We start from the raw sequence: 23,022 nt of genomic DNA, 5'->3' as shown, positions 1-23,022 counted from the left end.
TCAAAGTTACCATCCAGCATTTGCCTGGAGTGATTTAGGGTATTCACGGAAAACCTAAATCTGGATGGCCGGACGCGGGTTTGAACCTCGCTCGGTGTGTGTGTGTGCGTGCGAATGTAAGAAACCAGACTCTTACTGATATCTATTTCTGTCGGACCTGGAACTTTGTCCCGCTCCTTCAACGGAGATGCGCACTGCGCCGTCGATACAATCTTTGCACATTACATTTTTGCATTACAACTGTAACACGTGGTGATGTTTACAAGTTGGTGGAATGTTGACTTCTGTGTGACTGACCTTGAATGATTGTGCGTGGTGTGGAGTAGTGATTTGCCAGTGAGATATTAATGAAGAACTTCAAAATGTATAAAATTAACGTTTCGTTAGCGTGCTTAATATTCGGAAAAGCTCATATCAAACAGTAAGTTTTGACAGCCGGATTGTTTGTTAAAATGGAATCATTCATATATGGAAAGATAAGTTTTTATGATTTGATCCCGTCAGGCTCCCCTGGTATTGCTTTTTGCTGGAATAAAGACGCTAACTATAGTTTTCACGTAAAAAAGTAGACCGGTATACGTATGTGTTTAACACAACAGTTGCTCCTATGGCCTCTCCTGTACGAAGCAGTTATACTTGTTGTATGTAAGATTGGCCTGTAAATTACAAACATAGCCTACTGGAAGAGAGAGAGAGAGAGAGAGAGAGAGAGAGAGTGAATGATTACTGCTATAAAAAATGCTTTATACAGTATTCACAGTATGTCTTTCTAGGCAGTGAACACGAGGAAAGTAGTTGCATCTTACTAACGGTAAAAATTTTGAAATCAATTAATGCTATTTAGGGACCGATGACCTTAGCAGTTTGGCCCCATAGAACTTACAAAAAAAAAAAAAAAAAAAAAAAAAAATTGCTATTCTATATTCATCGCATTAGAAACCTTCCCCCGAACTAGGCTATTACAACTTTCAAATTTAAATATTGAATATATTTCTATTCAGCTATTGAAAGCAAAGATTATTTTCTAATGTGCTCATATCAGTATTGTTAATGGGTGTACTGAAGTAGTTTTATATAAAGGCTGCAGGTTAACTTTATGCAGGTTAACTTTAGTAGGTATCATAGCTATGACTTATCCATGCAGACAACGATACAATCATAAGTGCTGAAAATGGTGAAAAACAATCCCTAAATGGAGGGATGAGTTTCTGATTGATGCTTGAATAGACAAGAGAGAGCAGTAGTTCTTAGTTGAATAAAAAATCAGCAGGAGTTGAGAGAGTCATTCATAAATCTTGCATTGAAAAGGCACACCTCAGTGATCCTAACTTGTCTTCTCATGTTTTGAATAATGTGTGTAAATACTTCTTCAAATGAATGTGAGTACATTGCTGGATGCCGCAACATTGACTTCACTGCCCATTGGTTTGTTTCTGACAAATTCTGCAGCAAGAAAGCCACATTAAATCCTTAGTAGCCATTGTGCAGATCTCATACTTCATTTGTTCATTCATTCCTGTTGGTATTCAGCAAAGAAGTCAATTCTCATTTCTTTCACTCCATGGACTCTGGAAGGCACTGCAAAAAACTTTCATGAATGCTGCAGACTGAGTGTTACTTAATGGGTTCAGTTGCCAAAAGTGTTGTGCACTGATGTAACTTGTAGGTGGACTTTTTGTTGTCAACATAGAGAGTTCCTTGTTCTGTTGAACACCACCACATTTCATTTAGTAGGTCTTTGCACCCATATTGCAGTTGTAATAGTGAATTTTGTGGGTATTGCTCTGCCATTCCTCTTACTTTGGAAATATGTTCCACTAGTAAATCTGACAGGACCTTGTAGATCATTTCCATGGTGTCTTGGACAGGTTCACATAGGGGCTGGACTTCAGAGTTCAAGGCAACTTTAACAGCATTTCTTTCCTTTTTAACTTGTGTTAACTACTACTTTTCCATCACCTCAACCACAACATTTTCTGCTAGTTAATCTGCTCTCATTACTTACCTACATAAATCTTCTTGCTAAAAAAAAACACCACACTAAGAGTGATGGATGATTGTGGGCACAATATTTTGTAAGCACTGTATTGCCATTCACTGTTTGTAAATTCATCAAGTACGACATCTGAAGATGAAGCTGATTTACACTACTAATCCTCTGATGATGTCATCAGCTACCATTAGGACTGTTGCAGCTTGTGAAATTATCATTGCCCTTTGTCACTCACGCAGAAATGAGGTTTCACCTGTAATTAGTCACAAGGTTCCACATTTTTTAAGGAAATTGGATATGGACTTATGCCATCTCAGTTAATAGTAATATTCAGTTTCAGAACTTTTATTTGTTAACAAAATATGTTAGCCATTTATGTTATGACCCTAGCTCGTTAAAGGTTTTGTCTGAAAGCTAGTAAGTTTCTGCTCTTTTTTTTTTATATGTCTGTCAATGACTCAATGCTTCTACTATTCAGTGTGTGGCCTCTTTTACTCCTGATTTATTAACAAAACATTTTGTTGCAACACAGCCAACTAACAACTGCCACATCAACACCAATCAACAAAAGAAACTGTACATTACTGTATTGTCAGAGCATCACAAGGAGTATTTATGTTCCTTTCCAAATGAAGTCTTGTAACTTCTAGCACACTTAAGGAAGACACTGCACAATTTTATTCCCACGTTCTCTCTGACACTACATATGGCTGCATTGTGACTGTTCCACACATATCATTCATTACTTGTAACAAATCAGGTAACAAATACATTTGACTCACCTCCTTAGTGGAGGTCGCTGATGCACTCTTGTGCAGTGATGCACAACTCAGCTATGAAAATTTTCACTACCAGTATTTGGCTGGTAGGGGAAGAAGGGATGATGACGGAAAGTTCCTGATCTCCAGTCTTTGTGCCAATGCCCTCGATTAAATTCCAAACCTCTCCACATTGCCTTGTGAAGTGAGGGTGTGTGACACTTTTGTTTGTAATGAGGCCAGTGGATGGGTAAATTAAGCTTTGTAGTTCTTTTGGTGTTATTTTAGAGGAGTAGATTATGTGCCAGCACCAAGTTTCACCCTCTACCTACCTTCCTTCCTTCCATCCATAACAACATAAACCCATACACACTCATCACAGTCATCCACGTGACACAGATACACACTTGACAATTCATAACAGAGAAGAAGAAGGCAATGGTAAACCAACTCCACTAGGACATTACTATTAACAGCGATGCAGGATTCCTGCGTCTGCTTCCTGAAGCTCATTCACTGAGTATGGGACTATTTAGACTTGAACCAAGGAGTGTAGACAACGAATAATTACCTCGGGTGTACCACAGTGACTGAATCCTCAAATTGATTGATTGATTGATTTTTATTGCCCAAAAACAAGACATTTACAGGGATGTGAAGCGTGTATAAGCAACGTCAATAAATGTACAAACAAAAATGACAATAAATACACAAATAATTAATCTATGTTAGAAATTATGCTCACAGAAATCTTCCATTGTATAAAAACAATTTGAATAAATAAAGTTCTTCCAAATATCTTAAATTTTTTCAACTCCAGACTCTTAACTGACTCCGGTAGTTTATTAAATAGCTTTACAGATGTGTGTTTGAAGCTGTTTAGAATTTTGGTATATGAGCAGTAGTCTTTTCTTACATCATTACAGTGTTGTGTGTTTTAACTATGTACATCAGAATTCAGATCAAAACTGGACAAGTTCTTTTTAATGTACAAGAGACATTGAAATATGTATATACATGGCAATGTCATATTACTAAGTTTAATAAATAATTCTCTACAGTGAGTTCTAGTTGGTACTTTACATATCAGTCTGACTGCTTTTTTCTGCGCTGTAAATAAGCATTTTGAGTAGCAATTATTTCCCCACAAGATTGTCCCATATGTCAAATGAGAGTGAATATAACTAAAATAGACAGAAAGCAAAATTTTCTCATCTACTGTTGCTTGTAATTTTCTGAGTATAAATATTCCTTTAGAAATTTTTGGTGTTAAATAATTTACATGTGCCTGCCAGCCTAAATTATTTTGCAAAACAATGCCAAGAAACTTTACAGGAACTGTCTCTAAGGTGATTCTATTGTTATAAGAAATGTTTAAGTCCTGTGTTTTATGTATGTTCATGACAGGCTATTGGCATTGCACCAGTCAGAAAGTAGAACTACCTTGAGTGAGTGAGGTAGAGTTACTTATGTTATTGTTCGTAGGCACTGTAACACTTGAACTGATATCATCTGCATACAAGTAACAGTTTGTAGTATCATCTATTACATTGCTAGGTAGGTCATTCATATATAATATGAACAAGAGAGGGCCCAAGATTGACCCTTGAGGAACACCATGGTTAACGGGTAAGAAACTAGAATATTGGTTATTGAAGTAAACAGTTTGAGATCTATTAGATAAGTATGACTGAATAATTTTAACAGCAGAGACGGAGAAACCTACAGTTTTTAATTTCAGCAGCAGAGTTTTGTGGCACACAGTGTCAAACGCTTTTGATGAATCAAAAAACTTTGTACTTACAATAAATTTTTCTTCTTTTGCTTCAAGACAGTTACATATATAGCTCATAACAGCATCACAGTTGTTAGATTTTTCCTAAACCCAAACTGGCTATTTGAAAGTAATTGATGAATCTAGAAAATTGATTATTTGAATACTCATTAGTTTCTCAGTGACCTTGGATAAAAGGGGTACAAGAGAAACTGGCCTATAATTGCTAGGCAGATTATTGTCACCAAATCATTAACTGATTTTACAGTTCATCTTTTAATAATTGGGAATAAGCTATGTTTTTTTTTAAGGCGACAGTTTGGTGTGTTTTAAACAAATCTACATCTACATTCATACTCCGCAAGCCACCCAACGGTGTGTGGCGGAGGGCACTTTACGTGCCACTGTCATTACCTCCCTTTCCTGTTCCAGTCGCGTATGGTTCGCGGGAAGAACGACTGTCTGAAAGCCTCCGTGCGCGCTCTAATCTCTCTAATTTTACATTCGTGATCTCCTTGGGAGGTATAAGTAGGGGGAAGCAATATACTCGATACCTCATACAGAAACGCACCCTCTCGAAACCTGGCGAGCAAGCTACACCGCGATGCAGAGCGCCTCTCTTGCAGAGTCTGCCACTTGAGTTTATTAAACATCTCCGTAACGCTATCACGGTTACCAAATAACCCTGTGACGAAACGCGCCGCTCTTCTTTGGATCTTCTCTATCTCCTCCGTCAACCCGATCTGGTACGGATCCCACACTGATGAGCAATACTCAAGTATAGGTCGAACGAGTGTTTTGTAAGCCACCTCCTTTGTTGCTGGACTACATTTTCTAAGCACTCTCCCAATGAATCTCAACCTGGTACCCGCCTTACCAACAATTAATTTTATATGATCATTCCACTTCAAATCGTTCCGCACGCATACTCCCAGATATTTTACAGAAGTAACTGCTACCAGTGTTTGTTCTGCTATCATATAATCATACAATAAAGGATCCTTCTTTCTATGTATTCGCAATACATTACATTTGTCTATGTTAAGGGACAGTTGCCACTCCATGCACCAAGTGCCTATCCGCTGCAGATCTTCCTGCATTTCGCTACAATTTTCTAATGCTGCAACTTCTCTGTATACTACAGCATCAACCGCGAAAAGCCGCATGGAACTTCCGACACTATCTACTAGGTCATTTATATATATTGTGAAAAGCAATGGTCCCATAACACTCCCCTGTGGCACGCCAGAGGTTACCTTAACGTCTGTAGACGTCTCTCCATTGATAACAACATGCTGTGTTCTGTTTGCTAAAAAATCTTCAATCCAGCCACACAGCTGGTCTGATATTCCGTAGGCTCTTACTTTGTTTATCAGTCAAGAAAAATAGCATCTACCTGGGAGCCTGTATCTAATATTTTCTGGGTCTCATGAACAAATAACGCGAGTTGGGTCTCACACGATCGCTGTTTCCGGAATCCATGTTGATTCCTACATAGTAGATTCTGGGTTTCCAAAAACGACATGATACTCGAGCAAAAAACATGTTCTAAAATTCTACAACAGATCGACGTCAGAGATATAGGTCTATAGTTTTGCGCATCTGCTCGACGACCCTTCTTGAAGACTGGGACTACCTGTGCTCTTTTCCAATCATTTGGAACCCTCCGTTCCTCTAGAGACTTGCGGTACACGGCTGTTAGAAGGGGGGCAAGTTCTTTCGCGTACTCTGTGTAGAATCGAATTGGTATCCCGTCAGGTCCAGTGGACTTTCCTCTGTTGAGTGATTCCAGTTGCTTTTCTATTCCTTGGACACTTATTTCGATGTCAGCCATTTTTTCGTTTGTGCGAGGATTTAGAGAAGGAACTGCAGTGTGGTCTTCCTCTGTGAAACAGCTTTGGAAAAAGGTGTTTAGTATTTCAGCTTTACGCGTGTCATCCTCTGTTTCAATGCCATCATCATCCCGGAGTGTCTGGATATGCTGTTTCGAGCCACTTACTGATTTAACGTAAGACCAGAACTTCCTAGGATTTTCTGTCAAGTCTGTGCATAGAATTTTACTTTCGAATTCACTGAACGCTTCTCGCATAGCCCTCCTTACGCTAACTTTGACATCGCTTAGCTTCTGTTTGTCTGAGAGGTTTTGGCTGCGTTTAAACTTGGAGTGAAGCTCTCTTTGCTTTCGCAGTAGTTTCCTAACTTTGTTGTTGTACCACGGTGGGTTTTTCCCGTCCCTCACAGTTTTACTCGGCACGTACCTGTCTAAAACGCATTTTACGATTGCCTTGAACTTTTTCCATAAACACTCAACATTGTCAGTGTCGGAACAGAAATTTTCGTTTTGATCTGTTAGGTGGTCTGAAATCTGCCTTCTATTACTCTTGCTAAACAGATAAACCTTCCTCCCTTTTTTTATATTCCTATTAACTTCCATATTCAGGGATGCTACAACGGCCTTATGATCACTGATTCCCTGTTCTGCACTTACAGAGTCAAAAAGTTCGGGTCTGTTTTTTATCAGTAGGTCCAAGATGTTATCTCCACGAGTCGGTTCTCTGTTTAATTGCTCGAGGTAATTTTCGGATAGTGCACTCAGTATAATGTCACTCGATGCTGTGTCCCTACCACCCGTCCTAAACATCTGAGTGTCCCAGTCTATATCTGGTAAATTTGAAATCTCCACCTAAGACTATAACATGCTGAGGAAATTTATGCGTAATGTATTCCAAATTTTCTCTCAGTTGTTCTGCCACTAACGCTGCTGAGTCGGGAGGTCGGTAAAAGGAGCCAATTATTAACCCAGCTCGGTTGTTGAGTGTAACCTCCACCCATAATAATTCACAGACTCATCAATCTCGTATATGTGGCACATTAATTACGTTAACGTCCTCTGTGAAAACTACCACCGTAATCCTGTTCTCTCTCTCTCTTTTTTTTTTTTAAAGTTCCAAATAGATTTGTGGGTGTAAATAATGGGAACACCTGTATACAAAACCACCATATTTCTTTGAGGTCCCTGGTACTTGTATAGCTAAAATTCGCGTGAATGTGTGACACATCATTGTTGCCACACTGGTTGATAGCACCACTGGTCGAAGTTGACTGTTTTTATTGTATTCTTCAATACTCCCCTAGAAACATTTCACACTTATCTGAAAATAAGATACTTAGTCTCTTATTCTTGTTATATGTAGAAGATCTGTCATTGTATAGCCAAGCAGCTAAAGTAATTCTCTTTGCCAATAATGATTTTATAATGACAAAACTGGTAACACTGGAAAATATAAATAAAGTTTTCTTGAAAATTTTTAACTGTTTGCCTGCGAATTAATCCTGCCTGTACTTATTTAAAACACAGGACACACAATTTTGTTCTGCTCAAGTCCTGGCAACACCATTAGAATTAATGCGTAAAGGAAAATCAGTAAATGAAACAGAATATTCTAAATTTGTAGGTGTTTATATTGATAAGAACAATACCTGGAAGACTACAGGTAATAATAGATTAAGAGATGCAAAATATCAAAAACTTGACTTTTATTATTTTCACTCGCTAATCTAATATGGCATCATATTCTAAAGCAAGTCTTCATTTTGGAAGAAAGTGTTTGATATGCAGAAGCCTGTAATAGGATATTATGTGAGTTAACCGTACTGAGAACAGCTTCATACTAAATTTACTCCATTATGAAAATAGGAGCCCACACTCATTCACAATTTGAAATCAATAGCAACATTCCTAACTATAATACCAAAGAAAAAATGATTTAGGCTATCAGTCTCAGCGCCTTAGTGTGGTACAAGAATATGATAGATACCAAAATTAACTTAAGAAACTGAAATGATACATATTTGTCAATTACTCCTATTCCATAGAAGAATTTCTAAACAGGGAATGACAGTATGCTTCTAATTGAACAGAAGTTCTTCAACTCTCCATCTAATTATTGGAATTGGAGTGAGTGAGAGAGAAATTGAGACTGTGGGCAACTTCCTGTACTTTGATGACATTGTCTCTTCAGAGATCAGCAAAAGAATATAAAAAGTCTAAAGTCTACCATGTAGTACATTAGGTACTTTGAAATGAAATGCTTCCATTGCTTTCAGTAATGACAATATAATGAAAAGGAAAGATTGCCACTCATCTTATAGTGGGGATGTTGAGTCGCAGGCAGGCACAACAAAAAGACTACTAAACATGTAAGCTTTTGCTTGGAAGGCGTTTTTCTGGAACACACACACACACACACACACACACACACACACACACACACACACACACACACACACACACACACACACACGCAAACACAGCGTACACACTCGTAACCACTGTGTCTGGCTATCGAGGCCAGGCTGCAAGCAACTGGAGAAGCAACCTGGTTGGAGGGAGTAAGGAGGAGATTGGGGAGGGGAAGAGAAGGGAGAGAAGGGTATGGATTGGGGGGGGGGTCAGTAAGGTGTTGTTTTTGGGAGCATACAGGGATGGGATGGAGAGAGGAAGGGCAGCTAGGTGCAGTCTGGAGGGGAAATGGAGTGGGGACAGGGAAGGGGATAGGTGGGTGAAGGACAATGACTAACGAAGGCTGAGGTCAGGAAGGTCACGAGAACATAGGATATATTGCAGGTAGAGTTTCTAGCTGCATAACTGAAAAAAACTGGTGTTGGTGGGATGGAAGCAGTCATGAAAATGAAGAACACTAAGTTGGGCAGCATGCTCAGCAACTGGGTGGTCCAGCAGTTTCTTGGCCATAGTTTGCTGGTGACCATTTATGTGGACAGTCAGTTTATTGGTTGTCATAACTACATAGAACAAAGCACAGTGGTTGCAGCTTAGCTTGCAGATTACATGACAGGTTTCGTAGGTAGCTCTGCCTTTGATGGGATAGGTAATGCCTGTGACCAGGGTGGAGTATTTGGTGATAGTGGGATGTAGGGGACAGGTCTTGCACCTGGGTCTATTACAGAGCTATAAGCCTTGAGGCAAGGGGTTTAGCAGGGGTTGTGTGGGGATGAAGATCTTATGTAGATTCGGTGGGTGGCAGAAGACCTCTGTGGGAGGGGTGGGGAGGATAGTGGCTAGGGCATTTCTCATTTCAGGGCACGACGAGAGATAGTCAGAACCCTGGAAGAGAATGTGATTCAGTTGCTCCAGTCCTGTGTGAGTCATGAGGGAAATGCTCCTCTGTGGCTGGACGGCGGGACTTCTGGAAGTGCTGGGTGATTGGAGAGATAAGACATGAGAGATCTGTTTCTGTACAACACTGGGAGGCTAATTATGGTCTTCGAAGGCTTCAGTGAGATTCTTGGTATATTTCAAGAGAGACACCTCATCACTGCAGATGTGATGACTATGGGCAGCTAGGCTGTGTGGATGGGACTTCTTGGTATGGAATGGGTGGCAGCTGGTGGTTGGGAGATTTGATATGGATAGAGGTACTGATGTAGCCATCTTTGAGGTGGAGGTCAACATAGAGGAAGGTCCCTTGTTGAGTTGAGGAGGACCAGATGAAGTGAATGGGGGAGAAGGTGCTGAGGTTCTGGAGGAATGTGGATAGGGTGTCCACACCATTGATCCAGATCACAAAGATGTCATCAGTGAATCTGAACCAGGTGAGGCGTTTGGGGTTCTGGGAGGTTAGAAAGGATTCCTCCAGATGGCCCATGAGCACAGAATGGTGCTATATGGATGCCCATTGCCATAACCCAAATTATTTTGTAGGTGATGCCTTACGACTTATCTTAGAAGCTAGATTAAGGAAGGGCAAACCTACGTTTGTAGCATTTGTAGACTTAGAGAAAGCTTTTGACAATGTTGACTGGAATACTCTCTTTCAAATTCCGAAGGTGGCAGGGGTAAAATACAGGGAGCGAAAGGCTATTTACAGTTTGTACAGAAAGCAAATGGCAGTTATAAGAGTCGAGGGACATGAAAGGGAAGCAGTGGTTGGGAAGGGAGTGAGACAGGGTTGTAGTCTCTCCCCGATGTTATTCAATCTGTATATTGAGCAAGCAGTAAAGGAAACAAAAGAAAAATTTGGAGTAGGTATTAAAATCCATGGAGAAGAAATAAAAACTTTGAGGTTCACTGATGACATTGTAATTCTGTCAGAGACAGCAAAAGACTTGGAAGAGCAGTTGAACAGAATGGATAGTGTCTTGAAAGGAGGATATAAGATGAACAACAAAAGCAAAATGAGGATAATGGAATGTAGTCGAATTAAGTCGAGTAATGCTGAGGGAATTAGATTAGGAAATGAGACACTTAAAGTAGTAAAGGAGTTTTGCTATTTGGGGAGCAAAATAACTGATGATGGTCAAAGTAGAGAGGATATAAAATGTAGACTGGCAATGGCAAGGAAAGCGTTTCTGAAGAAGAGAAATTTGTTAACATCGAGTATAGATTTAAGTGTCAGGAAGTCATTTCTGAAAGTATTTGTATGGAGTGTTACCATGTATACGAAGTGAAACATGGACGACAAATAGTTTGGACAAGAAGAGAATAGAAGCTTTCGAAATGTGGTGCTACAGAAGAATGCTGAAGATTAGATGGGTAGATCACATAACTAATGAGGAAGTGTTGAATAGTATTGGGGAGAAGAGAAGTTTGTGGCGCAACTTGACGAGAAGAAGGGATCGGTTGGTAGGACATGTTCTGAGGCATGAAGGGATCACCAATTTAGTATTTGAGGGCAGCGTGGAGGGTAAAAATCGTAGAGGGAGACCAAGAGATGAATACACTAAGCAGATTCAGAAGGATGTAGGTTGCAGTAGGTACTGGGAGATGAAGAAGCTTGCACAGGATAGAGTAGCATGGAGAGCTGCATCAAACCAGTCTCAGGACTGAAGACACAACAACAGCCTTCAAAGAAATAGTAATTTTGGATGAGGATGTAGTTAGTCATGGTGTCCAGGAAGGAGGTTGTAGGTTTGGAATCTGTTGAGTGTTGTGAAAGGTAGTGTTCAATAGCAGGCTGGCTATGGGCATTAGGGATGTTAGTGTAAAGAGAGATGGTGTTAATAGTGATGAGCAGGGCACCATATGGTAAAGGAACAGGAAATGTGGAGGGTCGGTGGAGGAAATAGTTGGTATTTTTTATATAGGAGGATAGGCTGCAGGTAATAGGCTGAAGGGTTTGGTCTATGAGACCAGAGATTCTCTCAGTGGGGGTACAGTAATCGGCCACAATGAGCCACCGTAGGTTGTTGGGTTTACGTACTTAAGGAAGCATGTAGAAGGTAAGAGTGCAGCTGGTGGTAGAGGTGAGGGGAGAGACTGACTCTGAGGAGAGGTTCTGGGATGGGCCTATAGATTTGAGGAGAGCCTGGAGATCTCCTGGATTTCTGGAATGGGGTTACTGTGGCAGGGTTTGTAGGTGGTTTGAACAGAAACAGATCTCCCATGGATTATCTTTCCAGACACTCACCACCTCCAAAAGTCCTACTGTGCAGTCACAGAGGAGCATTCTCCTTGTGACTCAGTACCACCCAGGACTGGGGCAACAGAATCACACTCTCTGCCAGGGTTTTGGCTACCTCAGTTTGTGCGCTGAAATTAGGAATTTCCTAACCACTATCCTCTCCATGCCTACCACTGTGGTATTCTGCTTCCCACTCTCCCACTGAACCTCCACAATATCCTTGTCTATCCGTATATAACCTGTGCCCCGAACCCCGTACCTCATGGCTCATATCCCTGCAATAGACTTATACGAAACATCTGTCCCATACATCCTCCTACCACCACATCCTCCAGTCAGGTCACTGGCATTACCTATCCCACCAAAGGCAGGGCTACTTGTGAAACCAGTCATGCAATTTACATGCTAAGCTGTAACCACAGTGCATGACAACCAACAAACTGTCTGTCTGCATGAATGGCCACCGAAATATTATGGCCAAGAAATACCTGGACCACATAGTTGCTGAGAACACAGCTTTTATGAATGGTGCAGGTGGGAACCCTCCCTGCAGTACATTCTCCATTCCTGTAACCCTCCTAGCCTCAACCTTCTTTAGTCATTGTCCTTCATTCACCTATCCACTTCCCTGTCCCCACTTCATACCCTCCTATTTCAGAAGCGCAGCCACAGTCTTTTTACTTCTCTCCTTTTCCACTCCCCCCTCCACTCCTTCCAACCCCTGTCTTACCTCCAGACTGCACCTAGCTGCCCTATCCTGTTCCCGTCTCGTCCTTGTAAGCTCCCACAAATAGCACTTTACTGTCCCCCAACCACACTCTCCTATCCTTCCCCTTCCCCACCCCAGTCTCCTCCGTACTCCCTCCAATCATGCTGCCTTTATTTATTTCAGAAAAATGCCTTCCGGTCGAAAGCTTTCATGTTTAGTAGTCTTTTTGTTGTGTCTGTCTGCAACTCAGCATCTCCGCTATATGGTGAGTAGTAAAACAAATTGTGTACGTATATTGAGAAATGGATTGAAGACAATAACAAATACTGGATCAGCTAACAATTTTTACTGGATAGCAGAAACTAAGTTTTTCCGTTGCAGCCTTAAAGAGAAATTCAACAACAACTAGGATTGGAAAGAAACCTACTGGAGGTCCAGGAAGTCACACATTCGGTAGTATGGCCATATCAAGTGCATGGAGCATGGCTTCCCACAGGATCCTCAGAGTGTACTTTTCATCGGAGTACACCTTGTGGTGGTTCAGACAAGCAGATCTTCAAAGACTCCAAAACTAATTATACCCACTTCCATCAAATATATGAACAAGAACTAGAGACCGACAAAGCACACGTCCATTCCTACAAAAACACAACCCCTCCCCCCCCCCCCCCCCCCCACACACACACACATACAGAAACCTTCGCAACTTCCTATGTGAATAAATTCCATGGTCTCACACAGACCAGGTATACTGCCATAGGGGAATGAAGTGACTATTGTGTAAACAAAAATAAAAGATTTCATATAGACAAAGGTTGGCCACATTTAAATATGCACTGAATTACACATGGATACATGAAAAGGGCAGAAAAATTAATACAACTGATGATTCCTAGTGTGAATAGACAAAACATGTAGACACAATAAAATGTTTGGTTGCATAAGACGGCATTTCATATCATCCATACGATAAAACATTATTGAAGTAGTTATTCAGGAAAAATAGTTGCAAATATTAATAAGAATGAAGAAAATGCCATAAGGCTTGTAAAACAGCACTGAAATATGCTTATTCTTTGCCACATCTGCAGAGTGAAATATTCATCCTGGAAACATTGCCCTAGGCTGTGGCTAAGTCATTTATCCACTGTATCCTTTTGCAACGATTACGTCGCCTTACAACTGCTATGAAGAGGTGGGGCAATAGTTCTTCAGGTTGTCATGATGGCATAGCCAGTCTCCAACACAGGGTGTTGTGGATTGACAGATGATGAGGAAAATAAGAGTCTGTTAGAAGTGAGGGTGACCACATTGAGATAAATGGATTTCAAGAAAACTCTTTACTGTTACATCAGGTGGTACTGATATAAGTATGAACCCTCATCCAGTGGGTGCAACCTGTCATTGATCCATGGCGTCTTCTTATCAGTACAGTGGAGACTGCCTGACTCGGCATACAGGTCTGCTGAACTCCATCATTGAACACTTTGCTGCTGATAGGCCATTGAGCATGCGTATTTATAGCATCCTCACAGTGAGTTGCTTTGTAGTCTAGTGGTGGTTGCGTGCATGGCTGATTGACCCTGAAATGTCAACACATTGCTACCAAAGTCTTGACATACATCACAATGTTGCCAGGGCGGGGGTTTCAAGTTGACTGCGTTGTGAGCCTTACACCTTTGAAATTGATGTGGATCACCACATTCCGAAATGGTATTTTGACAGCACCACTGCATCGTTGCCCCTTCGGGGAAATTCGGTCCCTGAATGTAGTGTGGTGCTCCTCTGATGAAGGCTAGTTAGAACTGACATACATTTAGGAACAAGAAATCTCTCTATGGTTTGTATAGCTCTAGTCACTTTCTGGTTCTAAAACTATGTACACTTGCTGTGTACAAACCCTAGAATAGCTGGTGCACACGTATATTTTTACTTCAGTGGTTACTTTTGTCTGCAGTGTTCTTGCTCGGTTCCGTTGTTTACATAGTCAACTCACTGCTTCATGCAACACTTTCTCTGAGCTATCCCACAGAGTCTTTAGGCGAAGCTAGCCTATAAAGCACTGACAGTCCATGAAATTCACTCACCCGATCTGCAGCAGTGTTAACTCATAGGCATAGGGTTTTGGGATTCCAGGAATTTTTGTATGATTACATAATCACTACACCATACCCGTTTGACCTATCTAATTTTAGAGAATTTGAGCACAATCACTTTAAATCTGTACCAATCTTTATCAACATAATGAACTCATTCCCTTCATTACTCATCGTCGAATTTAGTGATTGCATCTTATTGCCACATCTTAAAAATCTGCTACTTAATGTGCAAGGACTACAACTTGGCTAGGAGGACTAGAACATAAAATATTTTCAAAAAGAATCCATGATAGTCACAACAATCACATTACACCAGGAGAACTATTGCCCAAATCATACAGCTTGACAGAGAGAACTGTTCAGGATATTATGCTCCATAAGCTCTTGTGATATCACTGATGTAGTTAATCAGTCACAGATGCACAACCAGCTTCAACCTGTGCTCCATCGTTTAGACTTCTATTTCACAACTAGCCGTACGTGCTCTTTCAGCTCCAACCTGTGCCACATTATTGTAACTTGTATTATGCACCTAACACTTCCATCTCATTACATTTTTCCTGGATCTTGCCAAGTTCTTCCGTAATGACACCATGATCTTGCAGATTCTTTGCTATCATGCCTGTTGAACTTTGAGGGACTGGGAGTGTTATAGTGAGGATGCCATAGCCATTGATCCTTCTTGCATCAGTGTGGTATCTCAGTGCCATAATGTGCTGTTTTGTTTCAGATGTTGCATGATGAAAAGACAGAAAATCGTAGCATAAGATACTATTGCAACCTTGTAATACTTGTTGAAACACTGCTCTATTTTTTATACTGTCAGCTCTATATTTTGACTTTCGCCTACATAAGTAGACAAAAGAGTCACAAGTAGAAGTGGAAGTAGTGTGGTGGAGAAATAGAAAGGAAGAGAAAATCTCTTTACCTGATTCAAGCACTCTATGGACTTCACTCCGCTATACTTCCCCAACATACACCTGCAGTGTTTCCTGACATATTAACTATGATGCATTTTTACACAGAAAAGCAAAAAAGGGAAGGATACGTAACCAGGCTCATAGGATGTATGGCACCCATGAACATCTAAGATTCTTACAGGCTGCTACTTAAGTACTGTTGATAACATTGGTAGTACCTCCACCAACCCACTTCTAATACCAAATGTAGGGGGTTATGTTATAGTATAACCACTGTGGAGGATAGGGAGGCGTTCTTCCAGTTGTCAGGATGGCAGAGTTACTCTCCAGCCCACATGTTGTGGGTTTGATTGGATGGCAGGGATGAAATGAGTCTGTCGGAGGTGAGGGCAGCCGCAAAAAGATAATTGGAATTAAGGAAAACTCTTTATTGTTACATCAAACTGGAGTGATAGAAATGTGCACCGTTATCCAATGGACACAGCCTGCCATTGAACTGTAGTGTCTTCATACCTGTGCAGAGGATATGGTCATGCCTGAAGGCCTTGTATGCTGCTGAAAGGCAGCGCTTCTCACAGCAATGAGATGGTATCGGTGGTTAACTGGTGCCAGTGCAGCATTTTCGCTGGCTGGAGTGACGAGTTAGCACAGGTAATAGCTAGGTAAAGGGCTCACTGGATTTTATGGGCAGCCCTGTGTGGTGTCAAACGTCAGACTGCGAGGAGCATGACTGGTGGTGCACCAGAGGAGGCCGTACGCTCGACATAAAGTTTAGCTGAACTCTGTCACTAAACTCTTTGCAGCCTGCAGGCAATTGATCCTGTTTGTATATCCTTGCTCCGAATTGTATTTCTGACTGATAGTGATGACATGCATGTCTGATTGATGCACTGGTGTGTCAATGCATCTGTACCGGAGTCTTGCTAAGTGTTGGTATAATGCTGGAGGAGGTTTGCAGGTCGGTTGTGTTGTCAACCACATGCCTTCAGGATGGTAAGTGGATCACTGTGTCCCTATATTCCTCTGCACCTTGACACTTTCTGACAGGCATGCTAGTCCTGCAAAGTATGCAGGGGAACTTCTGTAAAGTTTGGGAAGTTGGAGAAAGGCACTGCTAGAAGTGAAACTATTATAGTAGGTCATGAGTCATGTCTTGATTGCTCATTTGGTAGAGCACTTGCCTGCGAAAGGTAAGGTTCTGAGTTTGAGTTCCACTTCAATACACAATTTTAATCTGCTGGTGAGTTTTATAACAGTTTGCTCTCTCCTGCAGAATCAAAATTTCATTCCGACCTATGTAAGAAGTTTGTTGGAGTTAAATTGAGGGGGGTGATAAATTGTTCTCAGATAAAGCAAGCTGATAAACAACATAACTGTTTAAAGTCTGGTGATCTGAGTGCAATTGTTGTTGATTAGAGAAAGAACATAGTTTGTCAGTGCTGTAAACTGTGTTTGCTCAAAATGTGGAAGACTTATTTGTCTAGAATGTCATAATTGTGACTATTTTAATGTTTGTGTTCATCTGTTAATATTGTGTAACATCTTTGTTTCAATTTTGATAATCTATTACTGTTTTCAAGACAGTAATACTTTTGGAGTAACTGGGAAATGTATCTTATTTAATGCAGTCATTAAGACAATGGAAAATTTACGTTTAAGTATAAAAATTGGCTGAAGGAACTGCCACAAATGCTAGTGGTAAGGAGGCATGTAAAATGTAGAGATGTCTGCCTTAGACTTCCAAATTATTCTTGTTCAAAGTAGAAAGTTAAAATGTACAAAACAACGCAAATTTCTAATGATGTGGTGTGACTGATTCTTACCACTCTGTGTGTGTGTGTGTGTGTGTGTGTGTGTGTGTGTGTGTGTGTGTGTGTGTGTGTGTGTGTGTACGCACTCTTCCTCCCTCCCCCCATCTTCTGACTAGTGTGATGTGGCTCCCCACATGACTTATTTATGTAAATCAATAAATAAAAATAAATCAAATACACACTACATGTTTCGTGCCCTGTAGAGTTGCCCCTAGTACTGTGGAAGTTATTCTCTGATGTCTTAACACAGGTCTTATCATCTGGCTCCTTCTGGTCAGTGTCCAAATATTCCTTTTCTTGCCAAATCTGCAGAGAATCTCCTCATTTATCATCTTATCAGCCCACTTAATTTGCAGTGTCCATCTGTAACACCAGTTCTCACACGCTTCAATTTTTTTCTAATCTAGTTTCGATGTGTTTATGTATCATGTAATATCTTCAGAAAAATAACACCTTGTTTTGAACTTTGTTCTAACATTATTTACATTTACACCTAAGGGTTTTGCAAACATGGGGGGGGGGGGGGATACACAAGTTATGAGAGAGTGACAAGTTTGTCATTGGTCCTGAAATCAAAGTTAAAACTAGCATGAAAATTAGATTAACTTGGTGCCAAAAAAATGTATTTAGCTCTTTTCTTTTTTACTACAACCGCAGAAGTGTGTTTGGAAACTGATTACTTCAATGTAAGCAATGAGACACTTAAGTTGTAAGCAACAGAAGTGCTGCACAGAATAGCTCAAAATGTAGAGCAGTTCGAGGTTTAGATCTTGAGAAAACTTGGATGTGAACTTTTTGAGTCCCCTGTATATATGTAATAAGCAAATGCCCTGCCCCTCTCCCCCCCCTCCCATCTCCCCCTCCCCTGTGTACCACCTCCCCTATCCACCATCTCCCTTGTGTACCCCCCACCCTGCACCCTGCTGGCCTTGCACCTCCCCCCCCCCCTCCCAAAAAAAAAGAAGATTCCTTGCAAAATGTTGCACCCCATTTGCTTAAACTGACTGGGTATACTTTTTTCCAGGTCATTGGAAGGGTGTAGGGTGTGCCATAGTCATTAGGTAAGTTTATGGAATGAAGGATTAGGAGAATAGGTAGAGACCCGAATGTAAGTGTAGATCACAGTTGTTACATTTGAGTGCTAATTTATATCAAGCCTCAAAACATCTGAAATGTGAGACATGGTCCTGTGGAACTTATAGACAAAGATATTTTCTTCTGAAAAAGGAAAAATATACCCTATAAAAAATTCATACAGTCAAGTGACAGCCTTATAATTAAAACCTTTCGTTTCAGAGGTTTTATCCACCACCGGCAGAAATGTTGCCACTACTCCTCTGGGCTCAACAAGCACATAGAAAAAATCCTCATTGCAAATCGTGGAGAAATAGCTTGTCGTGTAATGAGAACAGCAAAGAAGCTTGGTATTAAAACTGTTGCAGTATATAGTGACGCAGATGCTGCTGCTCTACATGTCTCAATGGTAATTGTCTTGATGTTTCTTAAAATTACAGTACTGTCTTATTGAGTAATATATATTTGTATAACCGTATATATTTAGAAGAGAGTATAGCTCAGTGCAACATCATATCTACATTAGATATGTATTTGCATATTAATAGGGAAAAAAATGTTTAAAGTGTCTGTGTGTTCTTGTTTACTAACAAGTTGCATACTGTAAGGGAATGAAGAATCCTACTTTTTGAGTAAAATAAGTTTTTTGTATGTTTTTTACATGTTCCCAGCACATGATTACCCTGTTACTCGGGCTGTCCATAATTAAAGTTCCAGATTCAAAATTCTGTAGAAATGGAACCACTGCTCTGAATGATGTCAAATTCGAAAATTATGTTATTGATGCTGGATGAAATGTCATGGGAAAAAAAGTTAGCAATAGGTGGCACTTAATGTAAAAATGTAAACAGAGTCAGCAGATTATAGATGAATTGCAATACGATGGCTGTGGTTTGAGTTGCACATTACACCATCTGTACCATTCAATGTGTGTGATTGTACAAGTTCAGCAGTCAACTTGTTTGTCATTGTTAGTTAGTTAAGCCCATGGCAAAGTTGCACCATATTGGATGGGAAAAATTGATTTTCGATTGTCCTGATACCAAAAACTGCATAAGAAGCAAAATGAGGTCAGTTTCTAATTGTTGTGAGACTGGGGCAAGATGTGTTCAATATGCTGTCCACCGTTTTCTACCACAAGCTGAAATTGAGAAACAGCTTGTTCCACAACAGTTCAGAGTGACTCGGGGAGGGGGGTTCATGTTCAGAATATGTTGCACAATGCAGGTCTTCAATTGAGCTACATTTATAATTGGAGCACTGAATGCAACATCTTTCAGGTAACCCCATAGCCAGAAATCACACATATTAAGATCAGATGATCTGGAAGACCAGGCTGTAGGGAAATGACAGCTGATAATCATAGCATTTCCGAAATGCCTGTGCAGCAGTCATGTCACTGGCTGTACAATGTGCGGTGGGAGTGCCATTTTACATAAAAATGGCCCTACCCACACATCCATACTGTTGAAGGGTTGGAATGATTGTCAGTACAGGTAACAGAACCCGCAGGACTCATACTCATAGCCTCAAAAAATGCAGCCTTATGATAAATGATGCTGTCAACCTTCACCACACAGTCACCTCTGCAGAATGAAATGGTACTGATTGATGCATGTGCGGTTTTTCCATTGCCCACATTCTGCACTTCTGTATATTTCATCATCCACTTCCATGTGAGAAAGCAATTCCAGAGCAAACACTGGTCTTGCTAGCAGGTCAGCAGGAAGCAACTCCTGAAAATGGGTGATTTTGTATGGATAGTATTGCAGGATGTTTCATAGGATTTTATGCACTGTGCTCACAGGCATGTCCAATGTTCAGGCAATTTCCCTTGCACTGCATGTTTGCACACCACTGCTCGACTGCTTCTGCAATACTGTGACCACACATTTGACAGTCATCAAATCAACTGCTTTACTCCCTCTGCTGTGTTGTAATTCAAGAGAACCCGTCTTTTGAATTTTGTGATCATTTTCTCCAGACCCTTAGCAGATTTGGACCAATGCCTTTTTTCATATCCTTCAGTGTCCAGAACTTCTGCAGGGCTACTGGCATGTGATCATGATTCTTGTAAAAAGAGGTTTACCAGCAGCTTGTGATCCTTCGTGGAGACAGTCATGTTAGGCATCTCAGACACAAACTGAGGAACAGCCATGTATTGTTTGCCTGTTGGTGTGCATATTCTGGTGTTTACAGCACCTTCTATTGGTAAAATTTTTGTTAATTTTTTTCCCATAATGTTTCCCCGTGTGTTAGTAATAAGCTGGTCAAATTTGATGTCATTCTGAGCAGTTGAACACCCACCTTAATACCTATTTTCCATCACAATAGGATAAGCATAAAAATGTCTTGATCTCGTAACTATATGTGAACTGACCAGTAAACAGGGTGCAGAATTTCTGTCAAGCAGGCTTGTAGGTGTTGTTGTTGTACAAGTAGTAGTGATAGTAATAGTGATGGTGTGAAACTGCAGTGATTCCCAATGGATGTCTTGTAATAAAAATTCTCAGGTTTTACGCCAAATGCAATGTCAAAGCTGGACAAATTTTTTTTGTATCAAACTGAAATGTCATAATTAGTGTATGAGGCCCTGTTGTGCTGTGCACTTCGTGTATACCCATGATGAACAGCTCCTGTGTTTCGCGCTAGGTGGCAGCATTGAGACATTGTGACATTTGAATGAACATCATACTCATGATCTTCTGACAAAGTCCTGAGATATTGTGTATGTCCGAATGTTTGTACTGGTGGTGCAACACCTCCACCTAGTTGCCGGCAGCTGGGTCCTGTGCAGCCAGCGGATAAGGGGGTGGAGGTGGGGATATAGTAGTGGGGGGTTGCAGGTGGGCTGGAGATGACACTCGTATCTCTGCAGGAACATTCCATATTTGTCTTGCATACTGGAATGTGCTGGGTGCACTCATTGTATTGTCGCTAATCCAGGATTCCTTGCCAAATTAAATTTGTAACCTTCATCCTATTGACTAGATTCTTGTGGATCTGTATTTCTGTGTATTTTTATATAATGCTGACGTCCAGTGGCTGGTTGCTAGTCATAACGCCTTGGTGTTCTCAAAGTCAAAAGTGTGATCTTCGTTTATGCTGTGCTATACCATTCCTGAGACTTGTGTGCATCCCAGTAGTACATACCTGATGTGTTCCTTGCAGCATTGCAAGATACAGTGCTGTGTTTGCCTGACGTATTGGTGAGCAGTTTCACAAGGGATGCTGTATGTCACTGATATTTTAAATTTTGGGATGGGGAAGGGGGCAGTCTTTTGCAGAGCCAAAGAATGTTTTCATCTTAGGCTGTATTGGGAAGACAATTTTGATGTTTAGTTTTCCAACCAATTTCACAGTTTTGGCCAAGAGTGGCCCAAGGTAAGGAGGAAAAGCAGAACCCTTGCCTCCTTTCTCCTCTTCCTGATTTCCTTAAAGTTTTGTAGCTTGACTGAGAGGCTTTCTTCCACCACAGATAACATATTCCCTAAATACCAGAATGGCCAACACTGTCTACCTCTGCTCTGGATGATGGCAGCCTTTTCCTTGTAGATACAGGTCTTTGTAGGTCTTTTTCATGTGCACTGAATGGTCTTGTGAACAATATGCCTTTCCTTATCAGTATATCCAAGAAAGGGAAAGAGCAATTCTCCTCTACATCAGTAGTGAATGCAATGTTTCAATGGATGCTGTTGAGGTGGTCCAGAAATTCACTTAGATCAGACTGCCATGTTCCCAAACTGCAAATGTATCGTCAGCGTAGAGGAAGAAGTGCTTGGTTTTTGGGTGGGCAGTTTGAAGGTGACCTCCTCCATGTACTATTTTCCCACACTCCATTGTGGGCCATGACCCCACCAGTGGCATGTGTTTGCAGATGCCTCATCAGGACTCCAGGACTGGCAGTTGGGAACATCCTTTTGTAATGTATGTGGTCATTTCACTACAGTGTCAAATAGTTTACTGGTATTGGACAAACTGTCCTGTTCATGGGGTTCCATGCGAGACAGATTATCCTCCTTGATGATCCTATTTGAATAGAGAGAGGCCTGTTTTGTAATCCTTGCTTTAGAGCCGTTAACATTTATTGCACAAAAATAAACTTTCTATTACAACAAATTAAAATTTTCTTTTAGCCCACAAACAAAACAAAAATAGTTCTTGATACAAACCAGCATAAGATAAAAAATAAGATATGATAGTTCGTGACTGAAATTGATGAAATCTGAACACAACTATTTCGTTAGGCATACGTATTGTAACCACAATATTAATCAAAGTTGTCCTGCAATTAATCTAGCTTGTTGGAAATCTATATATAACAAAAAAAAAATTCAATTGAAGCTAGCAACTGGGAAACTACACTCCCATCAGTTGAAGCACTAAACCAATCCATGTAAACAGCAGTGGTAGTTGTTGTTCACCGGCAGAGACGAAGTTGTATAATAGCAGTGGAGAGGATG

General features: G+C 40.7%; 1 protein-coding gene across 1 annotated transcript in view; it reads left to right on the top strand.

The window, feature by feature from the left end:
- The first annotated feature begins 222 nt into the window (after window positions 1-222).
- Window positions 223-23,022, top strand: part of LOC126237136 (methylcrotonoyl-CoA carboxylase subunit alpha, mitochondrial) — a 95,889-nt gene continuing 73,089 nt past the window's right edge. The window contains exons 1-2 of the mRNA XM_049946963.1: window positions 223-421; window positions 18,782-18,968. Coding sequence (XP_049802920.1) covers window positions 348-421; window positions 18,782-18,968 — 261 coding nt within the window. The 5' untranslated portion in view covers window positions 223-347. The remainder of the gene's footprint in view (window positions 422-18,781; window positions 18,969-23,022) is intronic.

The sequence above is a fragment of the Schistocerca nitens genome, chromosome 2, assembly GCF_023898315.1.
Source record: "Schistocerca nitens isolate TAMUIC-IGC-003100 chromosome 2, iqSchNite1.1, whole genome shotgun sequence".
Lineage (NCBI taxonomy): Eukaryota > Metazoa > Arthropoda > Insecta > Orthoptera > Acrididae > Schistocerca > Schistocerca nitens.
This window is presented reverse-complemented; position numbering and strand designations above follow the sequence as displayed.